The 25,754-nt window shown below is 32.0% G+C and overlaps 1 protein-coding gene across 36 annotated transcripts in view; it reads left to right on the top strand.

Annotated features, from left to right (window-relative positions):
• Window positions 1-25,754, top strand: part of LOC143249008 (anoctamin-9-like) — a 218,988-nt gene that overhangs the window by 36,546 nt on the left and 156,688 nt on the right. For 25 of the 36 annotated variants that reach the window (XR_013027338.1, XM_076498194.1, XM_076498195.1 and 22 more), the window contains one exon: window positions 15,471-15,619. The exons of 7 other annotated variants lie outside the window; for them this stretch is intronic. Coding sequence is in view for 25 of the 29 variants with exons in the window: in XM_076498194.1 (XP_076354309.1) it covers window positions 15,559-15,619 (61 nt within the window). In the remaining 4 variants the exon portion in view is untranslated. Of the gene's footprint in view, window positions 1-2,433; window positions 2,537-2,750; window positions 3,244-12,426; window positions 12,602-15,470; window positions 15,620-21,912; window positions 22,153-24,435; window positions 24,908-25,754 lie in introns of those variants that run through there. 4 more of the 36 variants (XR_013027337.1, XM_076498181.1, XM_076498177.1 and 1 more) reach the window with 4 other exon arrangements.

Below are 25,754 nucleotides of genomic sequence, written 5' to 3'. Positions count from 1 at the left end.
TTTCACTGTTTTACAAGAATCTGTCTTTTAGACTGTTTTCCGTTTTACAAAAAATTCGACTTTTATACCAGTTTTAAGCGTTTCTTTTTCTCAATTTTTACAGTGTATTCATGTTGTTTTCAACGTTTTACAAAAATTCGTCTTTTAGACCAGTTTTAATAGTTTCTATTCACATTTCCCTGGTTTTACACTGTTTTATGGTGTTTCCAGCGTTTTAGAAGAATTCTTCTTTTAGATTTGTTTTAAGCGTTTCTAGTCTCAACTCCTTGTCGTTTATGATGTTTTCACTGTTTTACAAGAATCTGAATTTTAGACCGGTTTTTTAGCGTTTCTGCTCTCAAATTTCTACACTGTTTTGATGTTGTTTCCAGCTTTTTTAGAAGAATTCTTCTTTTAGACGGGTATTAATCGTTTCTAGCTTGTTGTTACAAATTTGTTTTGTTGTTAAACTGTTTTATGCTGTTTTCACTGTTTTACAAGAATTCGTCTTTTAGACTGTTTTTAAACATTTCTAGTCTCAATTTGCGTATTTATACAGTGTATTTATGCAGTTTTCACCGTTTTACAAGGATTCGTGTCCTAAATCTCTTTTATCTTAATTTCTTTTACACTGCATTTATGTTGCTTCTTTCTCCGTTTTAGAAGAATCTGTCCTTTAGACTGTTCTTATGTTTTTCACCGTTTTACAAGAATTCGTCTTTTAGACCGGTTTTATTAGTTTCTATTCATAATTCCCTGTTTTTACACTGTTTTATGGTGTTTTCAGCGTTTTAGAAAATTCTTCTTTAGATTTGTTTTAAGCGTTTCTAGTCTCAATTTCCTTGTCGTTTATGATGTTTTCACTGTTTTACAAGAATTCGTCTTTAGACTGGTTATAAGCGTTTCTCCTTCAATTTTACACAGTGTATTTATGCTGTTTTCAACGTTTTACAAAATTCGAATTTTAGACCGGTTTTTAGCGTTTCTGCTCTCAAATTTCTATTAACTGTTTTGATGTTGTTTCCAGCTTTTAGAAGAATTCTTCTTTTTTGGGTTTTAAGCGTTTTCTAGTGTCAATTTGTATGTTTTACCAGTGTTTTTATATGTTTTTCACCATTTTACTGGAATTCGTCTTTTAATTTCTGGTTTAAGGTTTTCTCGTTTCATTTCGCTGGTTTTACACTGTTTTATGCTGTTTCCAGCTTTTCAGAAAAATTCTTTTTTTTAGACGGGTTTTAATCCTTTCTAGTATCAATTTGTTTGTTTTAAACTGTTTTTATGCGGTTTTTCAGAATTATTGATATATTTGAATCTACTTGCTCAATTGTCTACAAAACAGTATATAAATATATTAGGATTCTAAAGTGATTCTAAATGATATTCTTTTAAAAGTTTATTTTTTTTAGGTTTCAGTTACGGTTTGAACGTGATCAAAACAGTATATAAATATTCTAAAGTGTAAGATATTAAAATGATATTCTCTAAATTAATGTAGCGAACTTGTTTTTTACTGTAGATCTCAGTACAAACGAGTTGAGTTATTAAAAGACCGCAAGATATGAAACAGTAATTTGAAAATCCAGTGAAACAAACGTTTATAGTAAAAGTTTGTTGTCATTTGTAACTTTTAGAATATCACAAAGTGTTGTCAGCCAGTTTAAAGTTATATCACAAAATTTCTTTGAGGTTAACGTGATCGAAAAGTTTGAAAGTGATATGTACGTAAGTGAAGCAAAATTTTTATATTTTAACCCTAAACCCTCACCCTATATGAGTACGTCATCAAAACAGTATATAAATATATTAGGATTCTAAAGTGTAAGATATTAAAATGATATCCCTTTAAAAGTTTATTTTTTTTTTTAGGTTTCAGTTACGGTTTGAACCGTAGTTTTTGTGTTTCTTTCACGTTTATTGACGGTTTTCTAGAATTATTGATAGATTTGAATGTGCGCATGCTCACTATTTCTGTGCGTTACATCATCAAAACAGTATATAAATATATTAGGATTCTAAAGTGTAAGATATTAAAAAGATATTATTTTGAAAGTTTATTTTTAGGTTTCAGTTACGGTTTGAATCGTAGTTTTATGTTTCTTTTCACGGTTTATTGACGGTTTTCTAGAATTATTGATAGATTTGGTGTGCGCATGCTCACTATTTTCTGTGCGTTACGTCATCAAAACAATATAAGTATATTAGGATTCTAAAGTGTAAGATATTAAAATGATATTTCTCTAAGTTAATGTAGAGAACTTGTCTATACTGTACATCTCAGTATAAACGAGTTGAGGTTTTATCAGAAACTAGGTTTTCCAGGGTTATTGATATCTACGCATGCTCACGTGTGAGTTAGTGAGTTACGTCATCAAAAGACCGGAAAAATGAAAAAGTAATTTGAAAGAGGGTCGAAATCGATGAAACAAACGTTTATAACAAAAGTTTATTACCATTTGTAACTTTTAGGATATTACAAAGTAGTGTCAGCCTGTTTAAAGTTATATCACAAAAATTATTTGACGTTAACGTGATCCAATAGTCTCAAAGTGATACGTACGTAAGTAAAGAAAAATTTTTATATTCTAACCGGTTGTTTCGTTGAAACCGAAACTGAAATCTAACAGAAAACTCTAGAAACTGAAAAAAGTACGGTTGAAACCGAAACACTAACATAAAAAAAATGACCTTTTAAAGGGACCTATTTTTTATTGTTGGTTTCTCTTTTAGGTTTCAGTTACGGTTTGAAAGAATAACCAGTAATGAAGAAATTGGAAAGTAAAACCCTTTAAAAGTTTCTTTTTTAGGTTTCAGTTTCAGTTTGAACCGTAGTTTTTGGTTATTTCAAACCGAAACTGAAACTTAAAAGAAAAACCATTAATGAAGAAATTTGAAACAAAACCCTTTAGAAGATCATTTTAGGTTTCAGTTTCATCCGTAGTGTTTTGTTTCTTTCACGGTTTATTTACGGTTTTCCAGAATTATTGATATATTTGAATGTACGCATGCTCACTTCTCTGCAAAAATTTATGTGCGTTACGTTATATTAGGATTCTAAAGTGTAAGATATTAAAATGGTATTTCTCAAAATTAATATAGCGAACTTGTTTTTTACTGTACATTTCTGGAATAAATTTGGAGGTTTTATCAGAAACTAGGCTTATGGACGGTTTTCCAGAATTATTGATATTTACGCATGCTCACGTGTGAGTTATGCGAGTTACGTCATCAAAAGACCGCAAGATGTGAAAAAGATTTTTGAAAAAGGTTTGAAATCCGATGAAACAAACGTTTATAACAAAAAGTTTATTACCATTTGTAACTTTTATTATATCACAAAGTGTTGTCAGCCAGTTTAAAGTTATATCACAAAAACTCTTTGACGTTAACGTGATCCAAATATCTCGATGTGATACGTACGTAAGTAAAGCAAAATTTTATATTCTAACCCTAAACGATCCAGTCTAAGCTTTTTTCTCTATATCACTGTTCAATGCAGAATCACCGCTATAGTTATTTTTTGAGGCAATTGTGGGCTATTTAAATCGTTTGTAAAAATGTATCTCAAGACAGTTGGTATGGTTATTAAAACTATACAAGTGGAGAACAACGTTTCGATCTTAGATTATGTTTAGGTTAAGAAAGTTGAAAAAGTTTTATTTTTGTGTTGAAAGTTTGAAGAAGATAACGTTTTGAACAATTTTAAAAGTAATACATTTATTGTACTTTGTCGTAGGTTTATGCGTGAAATACAATCAATACAGTTGAGACGAACAAAACACCTGAAATTACAATATTATTGCATACCAATCAAAAAATGAGTGTTCTTTACCAGAAAATAATGATCTCTGTGAAGTGCTGTTAAAATTTGGTTATTTTCATGTAAGATTATTATTATTGAAATGAAAACTTCTTATATACTAATTAAACATTAACAATTTGTTGCTTTCTATTTATTTTCTGGGTGTAACAAATCTTGAATTAATTGTAGATTGTTATATATATTTTCAAACTGGGATATTTACTAACTGAAACGTGAAAAGTGATTTATTTACTAGTGGGTCACCATCTTTCTTAATGAAGTGGTAAAAGTTACTTTTTTTTTTTTTTGTTATGACCATTATGTTACTACCATTTGAATATATTGCTGAACAAATATACATCTTACAACTGTGATATCTTGATTTGAAATGAATTTGTCCCATCGTAATACAGGCTTATCTTAATTTGCTTTGAATGAGGACTGCAAGATAGGGTAAAGTATAAGAAACATGCCCATGTCAAATCATCCAGATTTTGAGAATTTTTTGGAATGCCTTGAAAAAATTCATATAAAAGTAATATAATGAAAAATTGCCAAAGATTAGATCAATATTTCTAATAGTTTCTCATTACAATGTTGTAATGAAAATGTAGGCTGTAGCCTTGTAAAATGTAATTAATTTTTTTGTTATTTTTGGCGAATTCATTTTCAGGCAAATTTGGCTGCAAGAGAAAGAAGGTGGTAGAAGGCTGAAATTTGCTGCACTGACTGAATTAATCTCTGATAATTCAAAAAATGGTCTGAAACAAAACTTATATCTCTTAGGATTTTCACCTGTAAAATCACCTGAAAACCCAAAATTGTAAAAAAAACATTGGTTTATTTAATAAGCCATAGCTCTAAGACTTAATGTGATACAAAGCTAAATTTTCTTTTCAAATTTCCTATAACATATCCATGTACAACATAACGTTGTACATAAAGGTTCATTAGGTCTCTGGTAGTTTATGATTTAGCTAAAAATAGCCCTACTTCAGGTCACAGTTTGACCATGTCACCAGTTATTCAGCCTTTTCAGATATTTACCATATATTCTTACATCTCTGAATATGATCTAGAAAAAAAGTCAGGATGGTGTTCAATCTACTTTTTTGAGTTATAATTTTTAAAGTATCCTCCCACCATATGTTGTTTACTTGAAAAACACTGTGTGCAAATATATCCATACAATTTTGCAATAATTTATGAATCCCATTGAAATATTCTAATCAGCGTTACTATATATTCTTACATCTCTGATGTAATTTTTTCATGATATGGGTAGATGAGCACTTGAATTTTTTTTAAGGCATTTTGTGGGGTCATTTTCCTTCTTGAAGCTTCTTCCTCAAACTTAAAAGTTTAGAGTTTGACAAGTTAGAAGGAAACCAACTCTTCCCCTTTTCAATACATGTGTGGACCTTTGATAAACATGTAGAGCAACTGAGTAGGAAATGGATTGGTAGACAATCCAAATCACATATTCCGTGATGGCAGAGACAAACCCACTTGTAGAGAAAATTATATATTGAAAAACGGCTGGTATGGGTAGAGAAAACAAACAATGTTTTGACTTTCTTCAGTCATCTTCTTGTTCACAAAGAAAGAAAGGGTTGCTGACCAGTAGCTGACTACATGTTTGAAGGTGGTTGTGTAGAGGGCATGTTTAGATGTTTGATTATATTTAGATATAAACCAATACAAAGGACCACCTTGATTTTGTGCTTGAGTTGTTGTATAGGAAGTTCTTTTTAATTTTGCATTTGTTTGTTTGTTTGGGTGTTTTCTATGGTTATGTTGTGTTTATTTGATTTGCAGTATTTAAAACGTGAAGGTGACTTTTTGTGTTTGTTGAATCTGGTTTCCATTTCTCTACTTGTTTTTCCAACATAGAAGTTGGCAGTTATCACATTGTATTTTATAATGTTGGTGTTGTATTTGTCAGTGTAGTTTTTATATAGTATAGACCTTAGTTATGTGCCTGGTTTTTAAATAAATTTGGTATTAACTGGAATGTCATATTTTGTTGCTAGTTTTTTTGCCAAATGTTGGTTATTTTTCTGCTGATGTTGGGAATATGTGATATGCGACCTGATATGGTTTCTTGATTTTTTTAAATGTGGGGTATATTTGCTTTTGCTAGTTGATTTTGCTTTTGTCCATGTGTGTGTGTGTAAACATTATCGCATGATTATGAGTAATAAAATGAGTGTGATAAAAGGTTGAAAAATTTAAATTTATATATGTCAAACATATTTTTGTGGAATTGAATATTATCTGTGAAACATCTTCTAATTGTACATAATTTTATGTGTTAATAAAGTGAATGAATGTAAGTATTAAGTGTAAAGATACCAGTTTTGTTAACAGTTAAACCGTTTCATTAAATAATTGGTTTGAGAAACATGCCAATTGTATAATGTAAAATATAAATGAAGGCTATTAAAATGAGACCTTAGAGTTAATTGGCTAATGCAGTTATGGCTTTAAATCATGGTAAAATTAAATTATATATGGATTTTCTCATTACCAGGTTCTAATATAACATTGTTAGGAAAGCTGAAGGAATTGGTTGGAAAAGAAGAGAGAAAAGACAGTCATAAAAAATAGTAATTAAAGCTGATACTTTTATTGAAAGTACATAGCCAATAAGGAAAATGGACATTGGTTATATTTCACGATGATTGTAATTACATTATATTTCCCTTTTCTTTGTCTTTTTTAGAACATTGATCATGATGCAATCTCACAAAGATAAAGATTTTATGAAAATCAACAACATTTTGTTGCAATGATGCTATCAACAGTGAAGTATTTTGTGTTTGGTTTATAACATCCAACCATTTATTCAAAATGTCTTGGGGTAATACAACATTTGTTAGTTTAAAAGTTTCAACTTGAAAGAATTTTTCTGATATTATATCAAGATCTAAACACCAAATTAGTAATTTAGAGAAATTCTTTAGTGTTAATATTTCTATTTGACACAAATAAAGTTTCAATTCTGTATAATATACTGTTGTTTGCTGCATAGATTTGTCATCTAAAACTAAATTGTATGTGTATATAAAGTTTTAATCAAGTATTTGTGGATGTAATTATACATGTGTATGAAATTTAAACAAAATTTATTTCTTGGTCTTACTTGTAGTAAATCAAATACCTACCAAAATTATTATCACTAACATATTATTAACACCTGTGGTGTTAATGTGATAACTTTCTGAAATACATATGTAAATTAAACGCTTTATGAAGAGTCAATGTCAATAAATTTATTTTAGTTCACTTTTATTTTGGCCAATCAGTTTTAACTTCTAAATTTTGAAAAGTAACAAAACAAAGGTTGTAAGATGTTGCTTTTCTATATCATGTTAGGATTTCTAACATGTACAGTAAGATACTAAAATTTACATTTAAGATAGAAACACGAGCTAAACTTAATCACAAATGAGAATCTGAAATTTGGGTAGCTTACTTTTTCATTTACTTATATATCCTTAAATTATATAGTAGCATGGATTTACTTTGTTTTAAACTTAATATCTTACATTTACAATAGTAAATAGTAACAGTAAACAACAGTTTCATAAGGGTTGCAGATTTAAATTCTGTCACTGAACATGCTTGCTTTCAAATGAGGTGCATTATAGTATAAGGTCAATCCATTTAGTAATAGAGTAGCTCAAGAGTTAATAGTGGGCAGAGACTAGCAACATTCCTTAATAGTCTAAATTAGGGACATCTTGCACAGATAGCCCTCAAATATTTAGTAGAAATAATGTTAAGAAATCTGTTAATTAAAAGTTAGTGTGTACTTTTACTAATATTTAAATATCTGCATCTTAAAATACCCTTTGGGTTATAATGATTCATACTTGTTATCATTATATTTAGTTTTGACATTGCACTTAACAGCTGTTAATTTATTTTCTGTATATATAAAATCCCAAGATGGAACGTTCACCTGATCTTTCTGTCATATTAAGCTTTACAATTTAAATTTAGAACTTGTATTTTTAATGTAGTTTGACATAAGACTGTAAGTACTAGAAGTACACAGATGATGTGAACAGTTAATGAATTGATTTTGTATAGCAAACTGACTAGAAGTATGTAATTTTCTTAAGTTAATACACAGAAAACAAAAGCTTAATTTCTATCCTTATGATTGATCAGTTATTATTTTCTTATTAACACTTTCCAAATCTGAAATTTCAACTGGATTAAGTTTGAGTTCTCAAAGTTATCTAGTGCTGAATTGTATTCATAAATATAAAATTTATACTGATAAATAATATTAACACCCTATGTGTATGGGGTCAGTTTAATAGGGAAACACATGCTCATGTGGAGCTTTAAGTACTATTTTTTACTATAATTCTAAATTTATGCACATCAAATTCCTTCTATAAAATGCTTAACAGTTTAGTTTGTGAATGGTAATTTTCATTGTATCTATGATAGTGCTAAACTTAATTACACAGGATGAGAAGGCTGATCGTGGAGATCACATAACTTTACAAACTTTCTTGTTGGGGCAAAAGGACCTGTAATTATTCCAGTATGTTTAGCTATGTTTCTTACTTTGATAAACAGTTGTTGTTCAAAAATGTGGTTGTATTAATATTTGGATTGTAATTCTTTATAAGTCTAGTATATTATTTGTTTTTGAATTTCACACAAAGCTACATGAGAGCTTCCCTAATTTAGAGGGAGGGCAGCTAGTCATCACCACCCACTGCCAATGTTTGGGCTACTCTTTTACCAACAAATAGTGGGATTGACTTTTACATTATAACATCCCCATGGCTGAAAGGGCAAGCATATTTGAATCCATGACTCTCAGATTACGAGTCAAACACCTTAACCCACCAGGCCAGGCCAGGCCCCGTGTAGTATATTATTTTGTTAACAATGCTGGTTTTATTGCAGTGATTGTTTTTGTTCTTCCCTAACCACAGCTTTAACATTGTGAATAAGGGAGATGGTACAGAGTGGTCTGGGGTGTGGTATTGGGACTCTGTTCCTTTCCTAAGTGCTGTGCTGTTCAAATTGTTCTGCTTCTGTTAAGAATATTTAAGATATTTCTCTTTGAAATGTTCGTTGTTTTGACTTTACAGTGTTTAATGATCTTGTTGTTATATAAGTATTTTACCTTGCAAATGACTGATAATATAATCTCAAGTGTGAGCCTACCAGTGACAAATTTCACTGTTGAATTGTTTGAAATATTCTATGTGTAAACTGGTAGACAACTGCCAGGGAAGTAAAATCAACAGAATAAAATAGCTCGTGCTCATTTGATACACTTCACTGTGTCTTGCTGATCTAGATATTTTCATTGGCACGGGTACTGGAAGGTAATCTGTCGTCTGGCCTTGATGTTTCTCTTAGAGAGCAAAGGTTTCCTCCTTGCACACCTCCCATGTAAGTTAAACTTGTGCAGTCTCTTTCTGATTGTAGAGGCATGCACTTTCACATCAACAGTAGCCAGAACCTGCTGTAAATCCCGTGATGACATTTTAAAGTGTATGGAGACCTCCTATAGCATCTTGCGGTTTGCTCTCGGGATGAACTTGCTTAGACGACCAGACCTGGGCATGTTGGCAGTTGTTTTGAAAGTCCTCCACTTGTTGACTATTTTCCAGACAGTGGAATGGCTGATTTCAAAATCTTTTGGGATCTTTTTAAATCCCTTACCAGACTCATAAGCTGCTACAATTTTCTTTCTCAAAGCCTCAGACAGCTCTTTTGCTCTCACCATGGTGCTCAATCTCACTCCAACAGTCAGGCATGTAAATCATGCAATTTAAATCATCTCATTCTTATATTGTCTATATGTGTAAGTTATGGTCATTGTGATTTGGCTTTGATTATATCCTAATTCAAATTCTAGGTTGAATACATGATATGGATTGGATATGTAAAACAAACAAAGAAAGAAAAAAAAATTAGTGTATGTGTGTGATACTTTGATGTGATCAGTGAATTGGATCCACTGATAACAGCAAATTTGTCCAGGAAGTGTGGGGTACTGTATTTAACAAGTTTTTTAGTGTATATAAAATAAGGGGCAAGTGTGTACAATTAACAAAATCTTTATTAAAATAAAACAGAAATAAACAGTTGATGTTTATGCTAAACTGTGCTTAGTTTTACAAATTTTAAAAATTTGAAAGGTTTTTTTTTAAGGTTTACATTTTTTAGTAACTGGTAGTATGGTAGTATAAGGTTGGAGCAGCTGATACTTTGTGCTAAATATTGACTGTTTTAAAATAAGGCTTTTTGTAAAATTTGAAATCATCTTATTGTCAGTTAAACATATCTTGATATTGATAGATGGATGGTGTATGTATGTTTCCTCTTATGCTCTGTTAACTTCTTATTTTGATATCCAATATTTGAATTTTATTTTGGTGAAATGCAATCTAGTACCATTATTTAGACACTTCTCTTTTGCAGTAAATTAATATTGGATTGGTAACTCTGTCTCTTTCTTCACTCATTCCTCAGTACAAGATGAAAAAAGCTAGCAAACGTTGTTATTTCTACCATGAAACTTGAACTGTATCAGACACTATGTAAACCTGGGAATATGTTCTAGATTAGTTGTTTCAGTAACTTGTTTATACATGTTTTGAATATAGTTTACTGACCAAGTTTACTTTTAAAGTATTCCATACTTAGTGATCTTGAGATAATATCTGGGTATTTATAATTTGAAAAGACTTCAACATAGTAACTTAAGTTTCAAAACATTTAAATAAATTATTTCATGTAATCCAAGCAATCCTTAGTTCAAATGATACTTATAGGGTAGCAATTAATGTATTCCCAAATAACCAACCTGTTTACAAATTGTTAATAATCAAGTTAGCAAAGTTATGAAATGGATTGAAACTAAAGTGAAAACAAATTTTAATGTCATAAAACAATATATTAATTAAAGCAAAGAGGAAAGAATATAATATTTTAAATTCAAAAAAAGGGAAATAATGAACGTATCAGAAGCATTAAGCTAAAAAGATCCTAAAGGGGAAACCATACTTTTACCTCACTATCAAATTTTACCAATTTAAAAATGTAAAAAATTTGGCATTTTGCCACATATTTTTCTTCTTTGTAACAATGTACACTTTTTAAACTTTTAAATTTTTCTTTAATCTTTTTCGTACCATTCCCCAGTGTCACAATGATATATCTGTGAAATTACATGCAGCTTGCTTTAAATTACAAATTATGTTACCCATGAGCTATTACAACCTGTTCTTGTGCCTTTAGAACCATTTTTTATATTATCATTTTACTTACTCTAATCTTAACTAACCTAACAAATACACCTATATTTACATGTCAATTACTTTTACACTTATGCCTAAATAACAAACATTAAAAAAAGAAATAAAGTACTCAACTAATCTCCTGTTTTTTTTCTTGAACTTTTCTATTTGTTAGCTCTGTAACCAAACAAATTTCATACTTTTTTGAGGGGTGGTGGATAAAATAGGGTTGATGAGTTGGTTTGTAGATGTTTTTGAATTTCACACAAAGCTACTCGAGGGCTATCTGTGCTAGCCATTCTTAATTTAGGACTGTTGGGCTACTGTTTTACCAACGAATAGTGGGATTGACCATGGCTGAAAGGGCGAGCATGTTTGGAATGACAGGGTTGCGAACCCACAACCCTCAGATTACGAGTCGCACGCCTTAACACGCTTCGCCATGCTATACGTATAGTGTATATCAACTTCATTGATTTACTTCTACAGCTATTTATTGCTGTTTAGCCATAACTAACATTTAAAAAAAAAAAAGGGGGTTATCTATGCTTATACTTTTACAAAAAGCTTCTCCTAACATCCCACAAAAATCAAAGCACTAAGTGATGGAGATGACACAGAAAGAAGCTGAGCTATAAATACATCAGTACCTTAAAACGATTCTCTGCCTTACTGTCAGTATATTTGGGATTTTTCAAGAAACTGAGCAAATTCTGTCACAAGAAAATTTCCACAGCATGAAGATGAGTTTAGAGTAGGAATGGTAAAATGAAATACTGCAGAAATATCTAATAACAATCTATATCCATATACAAACTTCTAACATTATTTAATAATCAATATATTGTTGTATTTGTCTACTATTGTATTTTCAATCTTATCTGGTGCTCCTTTGCATTAAGGTGCAAGAAATATTACATAGTTATACATTTCTTTAACTTCGGAGAAAATTTTTTCTTTATTTTTCTTGCATTTCAGCAAGAAATAAACAAAAAATAATTCAACTGAATTATCCCTTCACCAAAGCAGCAGTATTTATTTCTCGTGCAAAAACTTTTGTTTTTAAAATTTGGTTGTAACACTGAAGTTTTTCCAAATCACTAAAATCAAATTAAATTTGGGTGGAAATTAGGTAGTCTAGAAAAGGATGTTACAATTTCCAGTATACAGGGTACAGCCCAAAATCTTGATTTAATAACATCAAAAATAAAATTCACTGCCAAAAGAACTTGTCTATTAATAGTAAGCAGCTATGAAGATACAGAGTTTAGATGGTTGGCTGAACTGTCCCTCGTCCATAAAATAGTAGAATTATTCATATTAACTTAAACACCTTATAGTGACTAACAAGCTTAAACAAGCCTTATTTGACAATATCTGTCCACAGAATGCAAGATATCCATGGAGAAGACACCTTTATAAAATTAAGAACCAGATAATGAATTCACTGTCATGTGTTGTGTTGAATTTTGTAAGGAGGAAGAAGATACAGAATTTACTCTCCATAAGCCTGGATATTATAGCAGATTCAGCCACACTGGTGAGTAATTCAGATGTCACAAGAGGTTTAAATTTCTATACTAAATTTTAAAAAAGGGTGTACTGGAAAGCTTGATTTATGTACACACCCACGAAATATCATCCTTAGAAAAAAGTTTTGCAATTATCTGTATCTAACTTAGGTAATTATTATACATTACATATTTACTAAACAAATAATAAAAGGATATATATAGAACATGGTAAGACAAAATACCCATTACTACCACAGTCAAATCCTATAATATTAAGGATGTTGTTTTAAAGGTCTCTAAAAAAACACAAACCTGAAAGTGAGCTTTCGTCTTTCCTCTTACTAAGTCCATACCCTGAATGTCCTTCACAAAGTGTTTCATTCAATCTATAACAACACAAAAGTGTTTTTGTTAGTTATATATACCACTATTTTATATCTCTATTACACTGCAATCTCCCACACAGTCAACTATAAAGACACTTAAAAACCTGATTACATAGTTTCATAAACAATGAACACCGTCAGTTTACATACAGAAAGAAAATATTATATAAAATTACAAGAAATGACAGTATATGTTTCACCTAATTAAAAAAAATTAAATCTAAGATTGTTATCATGAAACATCTAAAAGTAAATAAATAATTTGTGTGCTTTAATGAACACAACAATATCAGCAAGTGTCTCAGATAGAATACTGATCCACATCTTTCTTGATATACACACATATTCTTCCTATTATTGACAGAAAATGAATTTAGCACTGCCCAGAGAGCTCGGATCCCTATTCAACACAAATTTAAATTTCAGATTTGGAAAGTTGGAAAATAAAAATCACACATTGTGTTCATCTAGGGGGTGTTATCCTTTCATCTTCATATATGGGATTTGCCTGGTCCATAACCATCTATACTTTCCAAATGTGTACCACTTTCTATATCTTGTCCTTCGTTTTTTTTTTCTTCTTTCTGTCAACAAAAGTGGCAAACTTTTCACCACTGTTTTGTCTACCACTTCCTTCCTGTTCTATGGTGACTCACCGCTCAGTCCTTTTCACGTGGTTGTTTAGCTATGGACTATCAATTTTCACTCTAGCTGGTTATTGGATAGCTTGGTTTTCTACATTTTGCCTTCCCCACTTTATTCCGACCCTTTTCATGCCTCGTTGGGACGTGACAATGATTTTATATTCTCTGACACATGCTCTGTTTGAATTATTGGCTTCTAGACATATTTCCATCTCCTTACCTATGGTCTCCATTGTTCTGATTTTAATATCATTAGTGTTTTCACAGTCTTACATTGTACTTATACTTACTTTACCCAGACCTGGCTTCTTTTCTAAGACTTCTGTTACTTGGGATGGTGATTGTACTTTTCATCCTATTTCCCTCCCTCCTGTTTCTTTCCTATATACTCATTTAGACTCATCTTCTGCATCTTGTCTTGGTGTTATTTGGCACGTACGTATTTTAAGGGCTCCTGCTATTTTTTTATTCTACCGTTGGACCCCTCATTGTCTAGATCTGTTGCCTGCTACTATTACAGTGTGGATAAGCCAACTCCTTCAGTTTGGATATTATCTGTATGTTAGTACATGTGGATGATTCTCACATGTCTTTCATAAAACCTGCTTTATTTCCTGCTGAGTTTTAACTCTAATCTATTTTTTTCAATCTTCACACTGCCTTTGGGTAGGGTAAGTATATTTTCTTTTTCAGCACCCATTTCTCTTTCATTGGATCCTGCCAGACAGCTGGCATTGCCTCCTACGGTATATGAATTTTCCAAAATTTGCATATGGTTTAGGGTAATAATAATAATAAAAAAAAGTGGTCAATCCTTTTGCCCTGGCATTACAAGTCCTCACTGTCATGTTAGGGTCTTCTGCAAGGTTGCTTGGGGTATCCTTGGTATTATATTTATCTAAGTTGCCTAGTGCAGCATCTACCATTCCATGGACTTTCATGGAAAAGACCAGTGTCAGGAGGGTGTCTACCAAGTTCTTGCTCTTGCAGACTTTTAAAAGTAGTCTCATGTTACTGTCTCCAGTAAAAGACCTTTTTGGCAGGTATCTGATAAGGATCTTGATATATACTGAGGTCTTCCAAGTGTAAATTCTTCTCCCTTTGTTCAGATTCCTGGCTACTAGTTCACTTCATGTTAAATGTGATTTTAAAAATGGTGTTAATCAGAAAATTTGATAATATCAAGGCTTCTTATTGTCTAAAGTTGTTCATATTTGAAAATTGGGAATTCTATTAACTTATTGATTCTAATGATTTAGCTCTTGCAGATACTTAGGTTAGAATCAGTATCCTTACCTGATTAGGCTGGATGCTGCCCAGACTTTAGAATGTTAAAACTATTAATATAAGATTTTATAATTTGTAACCTGTTGCCATAGAAACATGAGTGTGCTAAAAGAGCGACGGTTACATGTCACTTTGGTTAGTGGTGAGTGATATTGAAGTAGCTTCATTTCCTCTAGTATATTAATTAAGAATTGGGGATGGCTATACATAACTTTGAAGTTTTACACAGAATTATAGAACAATACAATCTTTATTACGGGGTTCACTGTGGCTCATCTTTTACATTTAAATTTTCTGGGGGAAAATTTTTGTAAGTTGCTTTGAACATGGTTTTAGTTTCTGCATCCTGTTACTTTGTTAGAATTTAAATTTCTGCTTTAACATGACTCCTTAGTTTGAGAATGTATCAAATCTAACTTTCAACTTGCAACACTAATATAGATTATTATAAATTTTTTAAATCAACATGAAAAATATGTAACATTATATTCTTCTTAAATTCTGTGTTAAGTTTTAATTTATTTTCATGTATTGTACATGCATATAGTTACATAGTATTCCTTTAACCATCTTAACAGGATGTTGTAAGTGTGTTGAAGATGGGCACGTCACAAGATTGTCCTAATGTAGGTGAGGACGGGAGAAGTAAATCTGGTTGCTTCAAGTATGGTGAAAATGGACACGTCTCATGAGACTGTAAAAATCCTGACAGAAGTTGGACATGATGGTAAGTTTTATGTAAACTGTTTTGATGTTACAAGATACTACTATATTTTAGGATGTCTGTAAAGAAGTTGAAGGTTTACTTGTAAGAGTAATGCATGTTGAAAAAAACGATTAAAGAAAACCTGATACGGAACTTACTCTATCATCAGTATTTAACTTTCTAACAGGTTATGCAACAATTAGCTATAGAAAAACATGAAATGAAGTATACTTTTTCCACTAAGATGGCCCTGATTGTGGATCCCTTCATGTGGTGATGGGACCTCCCAGGGATGGTTTTGATCTTTCAGTTTACCTCCTCTGGGATCTAAACATCCACCCACGTGTTTGCCACATGTGGCGACCCGTGAAGGGAAGAAGAGGATCCTTGTAGTTGAGGGGTCAAACCGTTACACACCACTTTGGCCTTGAATTCCTTGGGTCGGTCGGCTAGTCCACTTGGGCTCGGGTCAATCAAGTACCAGTGTTGGAAGTTCTCAATTATAAATACTTAAAGTTGTGAGAATATTGTGTTCATTGTTTTTAACGAAACTTCTACCTGTTTTTCCAGTAAATCTTATCTGTGTATTTAAGGCAGTACTCAAACTGCACTATTTATATTGACTTGCTTAGTTCTCTTCAGGCCCTGGAATTGCTTCACGTTGGTTCACCACCCTGTTCTTGCTGATATTCAAAACCGACTGGGCCATTTCTCTTTAACATCTATTTCTATCCAGTTTTCTGGATATCGGGCCACGTTGGTATTCATGGGAAAGAGCTTGCCGACACTGCAGCTAAATCTATCTGCTCTGGCACTGTCATCGCTGTGTCTATTCCATACATGGACTATGGTCCTGTATTCAAGACTCGGCTCTGTGCCAACTGGCAGTCGACTTGAAGTGAACAATGAGAAAACAAGCTTTTCCAAATAAAACCCTATAGTGGAGTTTGGCTGCCTTGCTTCCGTAAGGTTCGGAAGGGGGAAGTTGTTCTGACTGGACTACGCATTGGTCGCAGTCTTTTAACACATCGTTTCCTTTTATCTGGAACTGATGCACCGATGTGTAGTTTGTATAACACTCAGATTACTATAAGCTACATTGTACTTTCTTGCCATCCTTATGACTCTCAACGGCACTATTTTAAACATGTTCTGTCCCAAGGTTTTTCCATAACATTAGACAGTGTTATTGGTGAAGGTGACACTGTCCACCTTGATAATGTTTTTAGTTTTTTAACAGCCATTAATCTTTTTAATGTCATTTAAATGTTTTATATTTCTTCATTTAATCTTTTTTATTGTGGTTCCACTTTAAGAGTCACAATCTCTCTAGTTCAATTTGAAATTAGAAAATGGCCATAACATTAAATTCCAGAACTGGAAAGGCCAACTTCAGGTGACTAATGCTGCTGTTTAAACTACTCGTCAGTCGTCCTGGCGAGTTTTTATTACAATTTTGCTACATGTCTTTTAACACTTTTATTACCTACTTTTTGATAGTGGCTGTAATGACACATAACCCAGAACCAGGACTGGAAAGGCCAACTTCAGGTGACTGACTGTGGTTCTTGTACTTACCTGTTAGTCTTCTTGGCGGGTTATGATAATTACCATTATGCTACAGACAGCTCGTTACGACTTTTGTTACTGTAGTAGACTAGATGTAAACATTGGTTTTATGCTATTTATGTTTTTACTTGCTGTTTTGTTTTACTTTCATGTCCTTTTATGAATTTTACTACATTTACTTTAATTTTACCTTTTTTCCGGATGTTGGGCGCAGATAGCCTAGCTCCTTTGTGCCATAAAACACTAAATCAACCAACCAACCACTGAGATATAAAAAATTTCCAGATCTTAACACATTGTAGTCAGACTAGTAACAAAACAGACTCTATTTCCACTAACAAATCTTTAGCATAAGTATTTCATAAAAAAAATCTGATTCTTTTTATACAAAATACCTGTAATCTTTACTAAATACCTACCTAATTTAGTGAAGATATGAACGTTGTGTCAAAAGTTAGCATAAATACTTGACATGTGCAAATGTGTAGAACTTGTGTATATTATACTGAGCCTGTAGCAAAAGGATTAAGTTGTAATTTCGTTTTTCATTACTAATGAAATTTGAGTCAAATTTTCTTATTGTTAACTTGTTGTCTTTTCCTCCAAGATAGGTTTTTCTGTTGTGTCCTTTATCCTTTTCTTTAGTGGACTTGTAAGTTTGATAATTGTTTTTTAACATACAAGTTCCATAATGGTTTTGTATGTCAAATGTTGTTTATTAATTTATATTGCTGTACTTCATGACAATTCTAGTGGGCTCTAAGTTCTGTCTGAAGGTTTCTACCTATCTATATATTTCCTTCCTTCCTCCTCTTTGGGATCATTTTTCTTCAAAGATTGGTCTGTTCAAGATTTACTACACAAAGGGGCTGCCAAATGGGTGTTACTCATTCCCCTTGAGTGTAATTCCCATCTAATTGTTGTCCCTCAAAAGACAGATGTTTGGAAACCTGTTATAGAATTGTCCAAGTTGAACTTTTTAACTGAAGTCACTGTGCTTTACCATGGAGTATTACCTCTCACTTAAGAGGTTTTTTTTTCCCTGGAACTCTGAATGATCAAATCATGATGGTTGCTTATCTTCATATACCAAGTGTTCTTGTGTCATGCTGTTTTCTATGGTTCTTCCATTTCCAGGTGCTACTGTTTGGTTCTTCTTTATTTCCTTGTTTTATGAAGTGGAATAATGTTTCTTTGGTGGATTGGGTGAGGGGAGCTTTCCTCAATTCCCAAGAGATTTCTGGTTGGTTGTTTATTGAGGAGACTTCTTTCCATTTGATATATCCTGGAACGTTTTGCAGTTTATTGGACTCTGTATTATTTCCTCTGCAAGGTGGTTGTGGTTCAAACTGATTATTCCACTGTTATCAGCTATATCACTAAGCAAGGATAACTAAATTTAGATCTTTATTTTCAGACTATGAATCTTCTTCACTGGGCCTACTAGAACTACCTAGTAGTCTTCACTTATGTATCTGCACTCAAATCAGACTCTTCTTCAGAGTCTTTTTCCCCTTATCCAGATGACAACTTTTTTCTTTCTCACTACTCTGTATTGGCCTGCTCAGACATGGTTCCCTCTACTTTGGCCTTTACTGGAGCAACATCCCCTGGCCTTTCCTTTGTCTCAGTCTCTCCTCTGACAATTGCAATCAGATATAGTTCATACCATTCTCACTGAATTCCACTTGCTCATGTGGCTTTTGCATCAGCATCGACTTGCTCATCATGTAGCATCTTTCCTCTTCCATTCCATTCTTCCTTTCTCCTTGTCTTTATACCAGAGGCAGTGGTTTTCTTCATATCTTGGTCCATTTGCTGTGGCTTTCATCCTTCCTGTCCTTTTGTATATCTTATTTACCAGTTCTTTGCCTGGTTGTTTGATCAGAGTTTGTTTGTATCAGCTGTTCATAGTTATAGGACTACCGTGTCAAACACCTTGAGATTCTCCTGTTTAAAGAAAACTCTCATCCCATATTATTTCCCTCATTTTTTGTTCTATTCTTGTCTGTCCCCTGTTACTTTGTTTTATCATATTGGATCTCAACTTTGTACTTCATGTGCTGTCCAGTTGTCTATTTGAACCCATTGCTACGTGTACCATCTCTTTCTCTTCCTTACTTGTGGTCATTGATGTTTCTTGCATACTTTATCATTCCTCTTATGTTATCCTCCATCCTTATCGGACCTTTCTTTCCTTGACATCTGTTTGCCCAGGTTTGGCCTTTTTACCTTCTCTCCTGTTTCTTTCTCTTTCATTTCCTACTTGTTATACTCCCCTTTGGTTACAGATAAACTTCTTTGTCCAATTTGTTCCCTAAGATGTTGTGTGGTCCATAATACCTCGATTCGTGTTGTTATTTCTGTCTATTTATTCCAAGGATTCCCTATGTCCCCATATGTACTCACTGGTTAAGTTTATCAACTTGTATGATTGCTTATTCGGATTTGTCCGTAGAAGGTCGCCAATAACACAATGTTTCTTCTCACCAAGATCATCATATAACTATCACTTTTATCTGTTTGCCAGTCTTTGGAGGATATCATTCAGGCTCGAATGTGAATACCTCACTATACGTTTGTTGCACATTATATGCATGACCTAGGATAGGTATTGTTTGCCTTCTGTGATGATTCTACACGTCTCATCACCTTTGACTGTGCTAGACCAGAATATTACTTTTCATACATATTTTTAGTTGATAAATAATGTATTTCAGGGTCTTGCATGCTGACAGGTCTTATATGGTCAGATGTGCTCCATGTTATACTTGCACTAGAATTCAATAATTATATTGATATGGGGTGTTTCTGTAAGTCTGTAAAACTACTGGCAGCTTGTATATGTATCTCTCTCTCTCTCACTCATAATGTATGTATGTATGTTGTTTTCTCTGCCCATCCCCACTGATTTCTGCAATCAGGCTTTATCTGCTTTTCAAATAGGGAATTATGGACACCCATTGCACTGTCCTCAGTGTGTTGTTCTTCTGGCCTCCTTCTTTGCCACGTTTCTTCTAGTGGAGAATGGGAGTCCTTACCACTTCTGGTTCTAACTTGTCAGAGTGGTAGGTCATAAAGATTTCTTCTCGAGTGGGTGTTGGAAAACTACTTTCTAGCCCATGTGTATCCACTAAGTGAAAAAGAGAGCTGTAGTTTTTCTTATGGTTACAGTACAAAATAATGAATTGTACAATAATATTCAGTATCCATGATGCTGCTCCTGGATGTTTTTTGCTTAGGCAAACTGCACTTGGCCTATCCAAATTTCAAGCCCTAGCTACTTATTGCTGTTTTTCTCTAGCTCATTTACTGGCATTATGATACAACTCACTGTCACTATGTTTGGTATTGCATCTTGTTTCTTATAATTGATGTGGACAGAGGTCTAGTTATGAATCCTAGATGTCCAGGGCACTTCACCCTGATGTTTTTTTTATTGCTAAGTCTTATATGAGGTGTTTCCACTGAATGTTTTTTCCAGATTGACGACACTTGGCATAAACAAATTTAACAAAGGCACTTTCCTTAACATTGCATACACACAAGCCTTCCTATTTTTCTCAACTCCTTACTGTATCTCGTCATAGTTATTCAGTATTTCCTATAGTGATTCAGTGCTATATATCTTTTATTGTGCCTGTCAATTCAGTTCAGACCCAATTATATCACTATTTATTCCTGTTCCAGAAATAGTGTGGTATTCCATCAGTACACTTTCTTTTCATATTCCAGTATACCTGTTCTTTCAGTGCAGTTGATTTCAGTTTGGTGTACTATTGATGTACCTTCACTGGCCCTTCCAACTTGGCAATGTATGATTCCAGCTTTGTGTGAGAGGAAGGTTGTAATGTTTCAGAATCTAACACTTTCTTAATCTGAAAACATACTCCCAGTAACTACTTATATTCTCTCATCTACTTTTACACCCTTCCTCTCACTAAGATTCTTGGGTTTATAGTTTGTGCCTGCACAATTTTCAAAAGTTAGGATTGTTCTTGAATAGTTGAGGGAGCTACCTGTATGCTTGATGAGAAGTAGTCGCATTAATTTCTTAATTTAAAAGGAAATGTAAAGAAAAAAAGTTAAATATTGATTTTTGTGTGTCTAGTTGTCTTATTGCTCAGTTAATATTTTATTATGCCCACCATACAACATGTACAAGTAGCCAACTAATTAGAAACGCAAATTTGAAATACATACAAGCTAAATATGAAATAAGAATTTCGCACCTTTAGCAGATTCATAAAAAGTAGGTATCTTGTAAAATCATAGAGTGGTTTCTCCCACATCTTTTAAAAGTTCTTATCTAGTCCCACATACTACTCTTTAACTCCTGTTTATAACCAACAGAAAGAGCATTTTTTCCCTTTACATTTCCACCTGATTTTGTAGTGTTTCTGTCAGAGCTATTTAAACGTTAGCTGAAACTTCAACTTCAGATGAGAATGTCACATTTAGAAGATGCTATATCTCTTTCTCACTGATATTTTTTTGATAGATTTGGTTTGCTAATTTTTATTAAGTAAAATATATATATATATATATATATATATATGACGGAATCCGAGCGAAATATCATTTATATGTGTGTGAAACTTAAAATTAATGTTTACAATACTATTTTATTGTCAATTAAAGTAATATGCATGCTAAAATACAAATACAACTTAAAAAACATTTTTAGTTGAAGATTATGCAGATGTTTAATTCATGTTTTGTTTTGTTTTTGCTGATTTACCTAGGTAAATCAAGGTCACCACCTTGAAAAACAAGATTGTGGATGGAATCTGCCAGGAAAACCTACTAGAAGTGGATATTACTCATTTTTTACAGATGATCTGTGGGCATGTAAAAGACTTCAAGGTTACAATGTCTCTGGAAGAGACTTGCAAGTCATTTGAAAAGAGTTCCAACAAAATTGTTTTGGAGCAGGATATATACAAGAAAGATGGAGATGCCAGTATGATACCAGAAGGAGAAAGGTGTGTAATTAAATATGTGTAATAAAATTAGGGTACTATGTAAATTTGTGAGTTATCAACCACAATAAGCCATTTATACGTATTAAAGATGTGCATGTAAAAAGTAAATTCAGTCATGGAACAAGATTGAAATTAAACAACTAAACTGAAGAAAAAGTTACAACATTAAAAACAGTAATTATTTTAGAAAACATCATTTTCAAACCACATGACTAAAAGTAAGGTTGAGAAGAAGAAATGTTCTCACAGAAAAGCATTTAAAATTCATTCTGAGGGCTACTAAGTATAGGCCTTAGATCTATGCTTTAAACTTTTTTTTGTATTATAACTTGATCTTTCATACTTTACTTTTTTTAATTTATATGTACAAGTCAAAAGATGGTGTCCACAAAAGTTATTGTTAATGCTTCCTTTCTTTGTCAGCATTAACATTAAAAATTAAATTTATGTAATCTTTGAGAATATACCAATGTTGATTGCACTTTATGTTGATAACATATGCATGCAATGTTAATGCAGTGGCTTCTCGCTGCAGTTGCAAGTCATGGTGCAATGGGTGACATGTTTAGCACTTGTTTAGTTCATTATAGAGAATTCCCAACCATTTGATAGATATGCATATATCAAAAATACAATTTAACATTTACAACTATTTGTGCTAGGATGGTTACCCCCTAATAAACCAGGAAAAGGAAATAATGTAATGGAATGGAAAATAAGATTATTGAACAGAGAATAATAAGTAATTTCTTGAAGTTTGCATTCAAATCCCATCATGCTCATTTCACATTGGAAGTAGTTTATGTAGTTTGTTATGTATTAGTTCTAATTGTATTGTGTTGTGAATACTCTTCTTGTTTTGTTAAACAGAGTCTGCCAAGTGTGATAATTAATCTCAACAAATTGACTGCACTTATGTAATTGAATTATTAAAACTTACAAATCTTGATTGATGCTTCATGTAGTACATTTTGTACGTGGAAGTTTTGTAAGTTATTTATGTGGTTAGATAGGTTTTTTTATGTTTGCATGTGCATATATTATGTCTGTGCATCCAAGCTTGATATTGTGTTGAGAGTAGGGACTATTTTAAAGAATTTTTCAGAGCTGTAGAAACAATGGGTTAAAATGTATACAATATTGTAAAGTCTTTTAGAGGGTTCTAAGCATTATCTTATGTATTTTTGTTATTTGAACTTTGGGATACAAAAGTTCATTTTTGGATTTAATGAAAATTTTAGTAAAATTGTACACTTTTGTATTAGATGTGAAAGAAACTTCTCTTAAAATTTTATCTGAAGATGCTGAAGTCTACATTTTATTGTAACATCCATTATTATACATAAAATGTGATGTACAATTGTTATTAAAATTTAGTGCTTTAGCAGGTCTCTGGGATTTGCACATAAAAGTCCAATTGCACAAAATCCAATCTCTTAACTGTAATGAGAACTTTAGAACTACATAAAATTGTTTGAGCTGCATGATATAATAGCTCCTGGTTGAAGAAAGCTGAAATAGAAACAACTCTCAACCAAAATTAAACTGATGAATAAAGAAGCCAAAAGAAAATATCAAACTTGCTAGTGTGTGAAATAATTTGCCCCAGAAAATCTAAAGTATTATTCATTATTCAGGAGACATGAATGAAGTGTGTAATATGATCAAAGAAATTATATTTAGTTGTCTTATTCTTGTAAATTAATAATTTAAACCCCTATGGTCAGTCTTTTATTTTTGTTATTTTGTGAAATAAAATTGCTGTATATGTGCATCAGATTTCACTTTGTTAGTATTTGTAAGATGCAATAAATTAATATGTAGAAAAGTAGGGAAAAGTTAAGTGACTACTCTGTATTATGCAGTTTTGTTTATTTGTGAAAATAAATTAATTCTTGTTACATATCCTCAAATTCCTTGTGTAGTACTAGAATATTGCAGATACATGTGTACTAAAAATAATTGTTTATTAAAATATAGCATGTTGAAGGTTAATTTGCATTATTTGAGAAGCAAAGACAAAATTGTGCCCGTTTTTGATGATATTTATCATTGGAGCATTCTGTATCTGAGTATGATCTCATATTTTTATTTTTCTTTCCTGTTGTTTCCTAGTGGGAGGATAAATTTTCCTTTGGACCTTCTACAATGCCATCATCCTTGTGAACCTTTCCAACAACTTTATTCAAGCATTAAACAGAAATTCACAAAAGTTTATCAGACTTTCTTCCATCCCATTCCCTCACTTCCAGACTTTTATTATTTTTTTTCTTTTCAGAACAGCAGGTGCACCAGGTGACATTACAGTTTTATTGAGCTGAGATAATAAGAAAATATATAATTTGAGTGAGATTAGGTTAACCTCATGAGGCTACATTTCTGTAATTTGTAGATTCAAGGTATTTATTACTCTTTGTTTGAAAAATATTTTTTTTGCTAGAAACTGTGAGTTTCATTGCCTGTAATTATAATTATCATTTTCTTTTTACAAATTGTTCCATAAAACAAAAGTTTAGAAGTATGAGTAAAAAGTTTGCGAGACAATGACAAGCTACTTTTTGGTAGTCATGAATCTAAGGTTGTGAATATTCAGTATAGCTTTGCTCCAAAATAAGCAGAGGCATTTCATAAATTAGGGAATTTTTCTTGATTTGACAGTTAATTTAAATTTATTAAAGCTAGCTTTTGTTGTTTCAACTTCAGTGTTTGCTTGTAATTTATTGGTTTTGAATATTATTATGTGCAATGTAAAATGAAATGTATAATTTTTTATTTTCCATTAATTTTCTTTGAAATTTATTCAAGGCGGAATATAATGATGTGGCTGGATAAACAATCAGATGATAATGAAAATGCAGAGAAGAGTGAAAGAGACAGATTCTCATATGGAACTTGTGCCTCATCAAAAACTGAATGGCGTGATTTATTTTTGTAGTTCACTATGAATGTTTCAAAGCATAAGTATGAAATATAATTGTATGTAACTTATATACCACTAAGTAGTCTAAAAAATGACTTTCAATAGCCTAAAAACATATACTGTTAGTATCTTTTGAACTTCAATACATTTCAAAGTATGAAAAAAAAACTCATTTTGCTTGTAAGAGCTAATTCAGTTTTATATTATTCCATGTCACATATTTGAGAAGCTTTCTCAACAACGTCTAGTTGAATTTGATTTATACTTGCTCTGATAAAGGTAATGATTGAACTTATCATGCATGAAAAATTTATTTTAAAACCTTCTTAAGTAAAATGGACATTTCTGAATAGCAAGAAACATGACATTATTTTTATGAAAGGTTGTACAAACAAACTTGCTGTTCAGCTTTTGCTGTTGTATATATGGAAATAACTGCATTACATGTACATGTTCTAGAATAAAAATTGTTCCTGTATTTAGTGATGAAAGTAGTGAAGTTATTTGGAGTTTTTAAAGTTATGTATTACATGTTTGTTTTATTTTTTCACTACTAAGTTAGCTACTCTTTGTATTAATGTAGAATGCTTTATTTACTTTTGAACTTGTATTTCATTCATGACATATTATGGATTTGCTTTTCTCAAACATAAAATTTAGCCCAATAGTATCCCACTTGCAA

This window comes from Tachypleus tridentatus, chromosome 4 (assembly GCF_004210375.1).
Source record: "Tachypleus tridentatus isolate NWPU-2018 chromosome 4, ASM421037v1, whole genome shotgun sequence".
NCBI classification, from domain to species: domain Eukaryota; kingdom Metazoa; phylum Arthropoda; class Merostomata; order Xiphosura; family Limulidae; genus Tachypleus; species Tachypleus tridentatus.
Note: the sequence above shows the minus strand (reverse complement) of the source record. Positions and strands in the feature narration are given on the sequence as shown.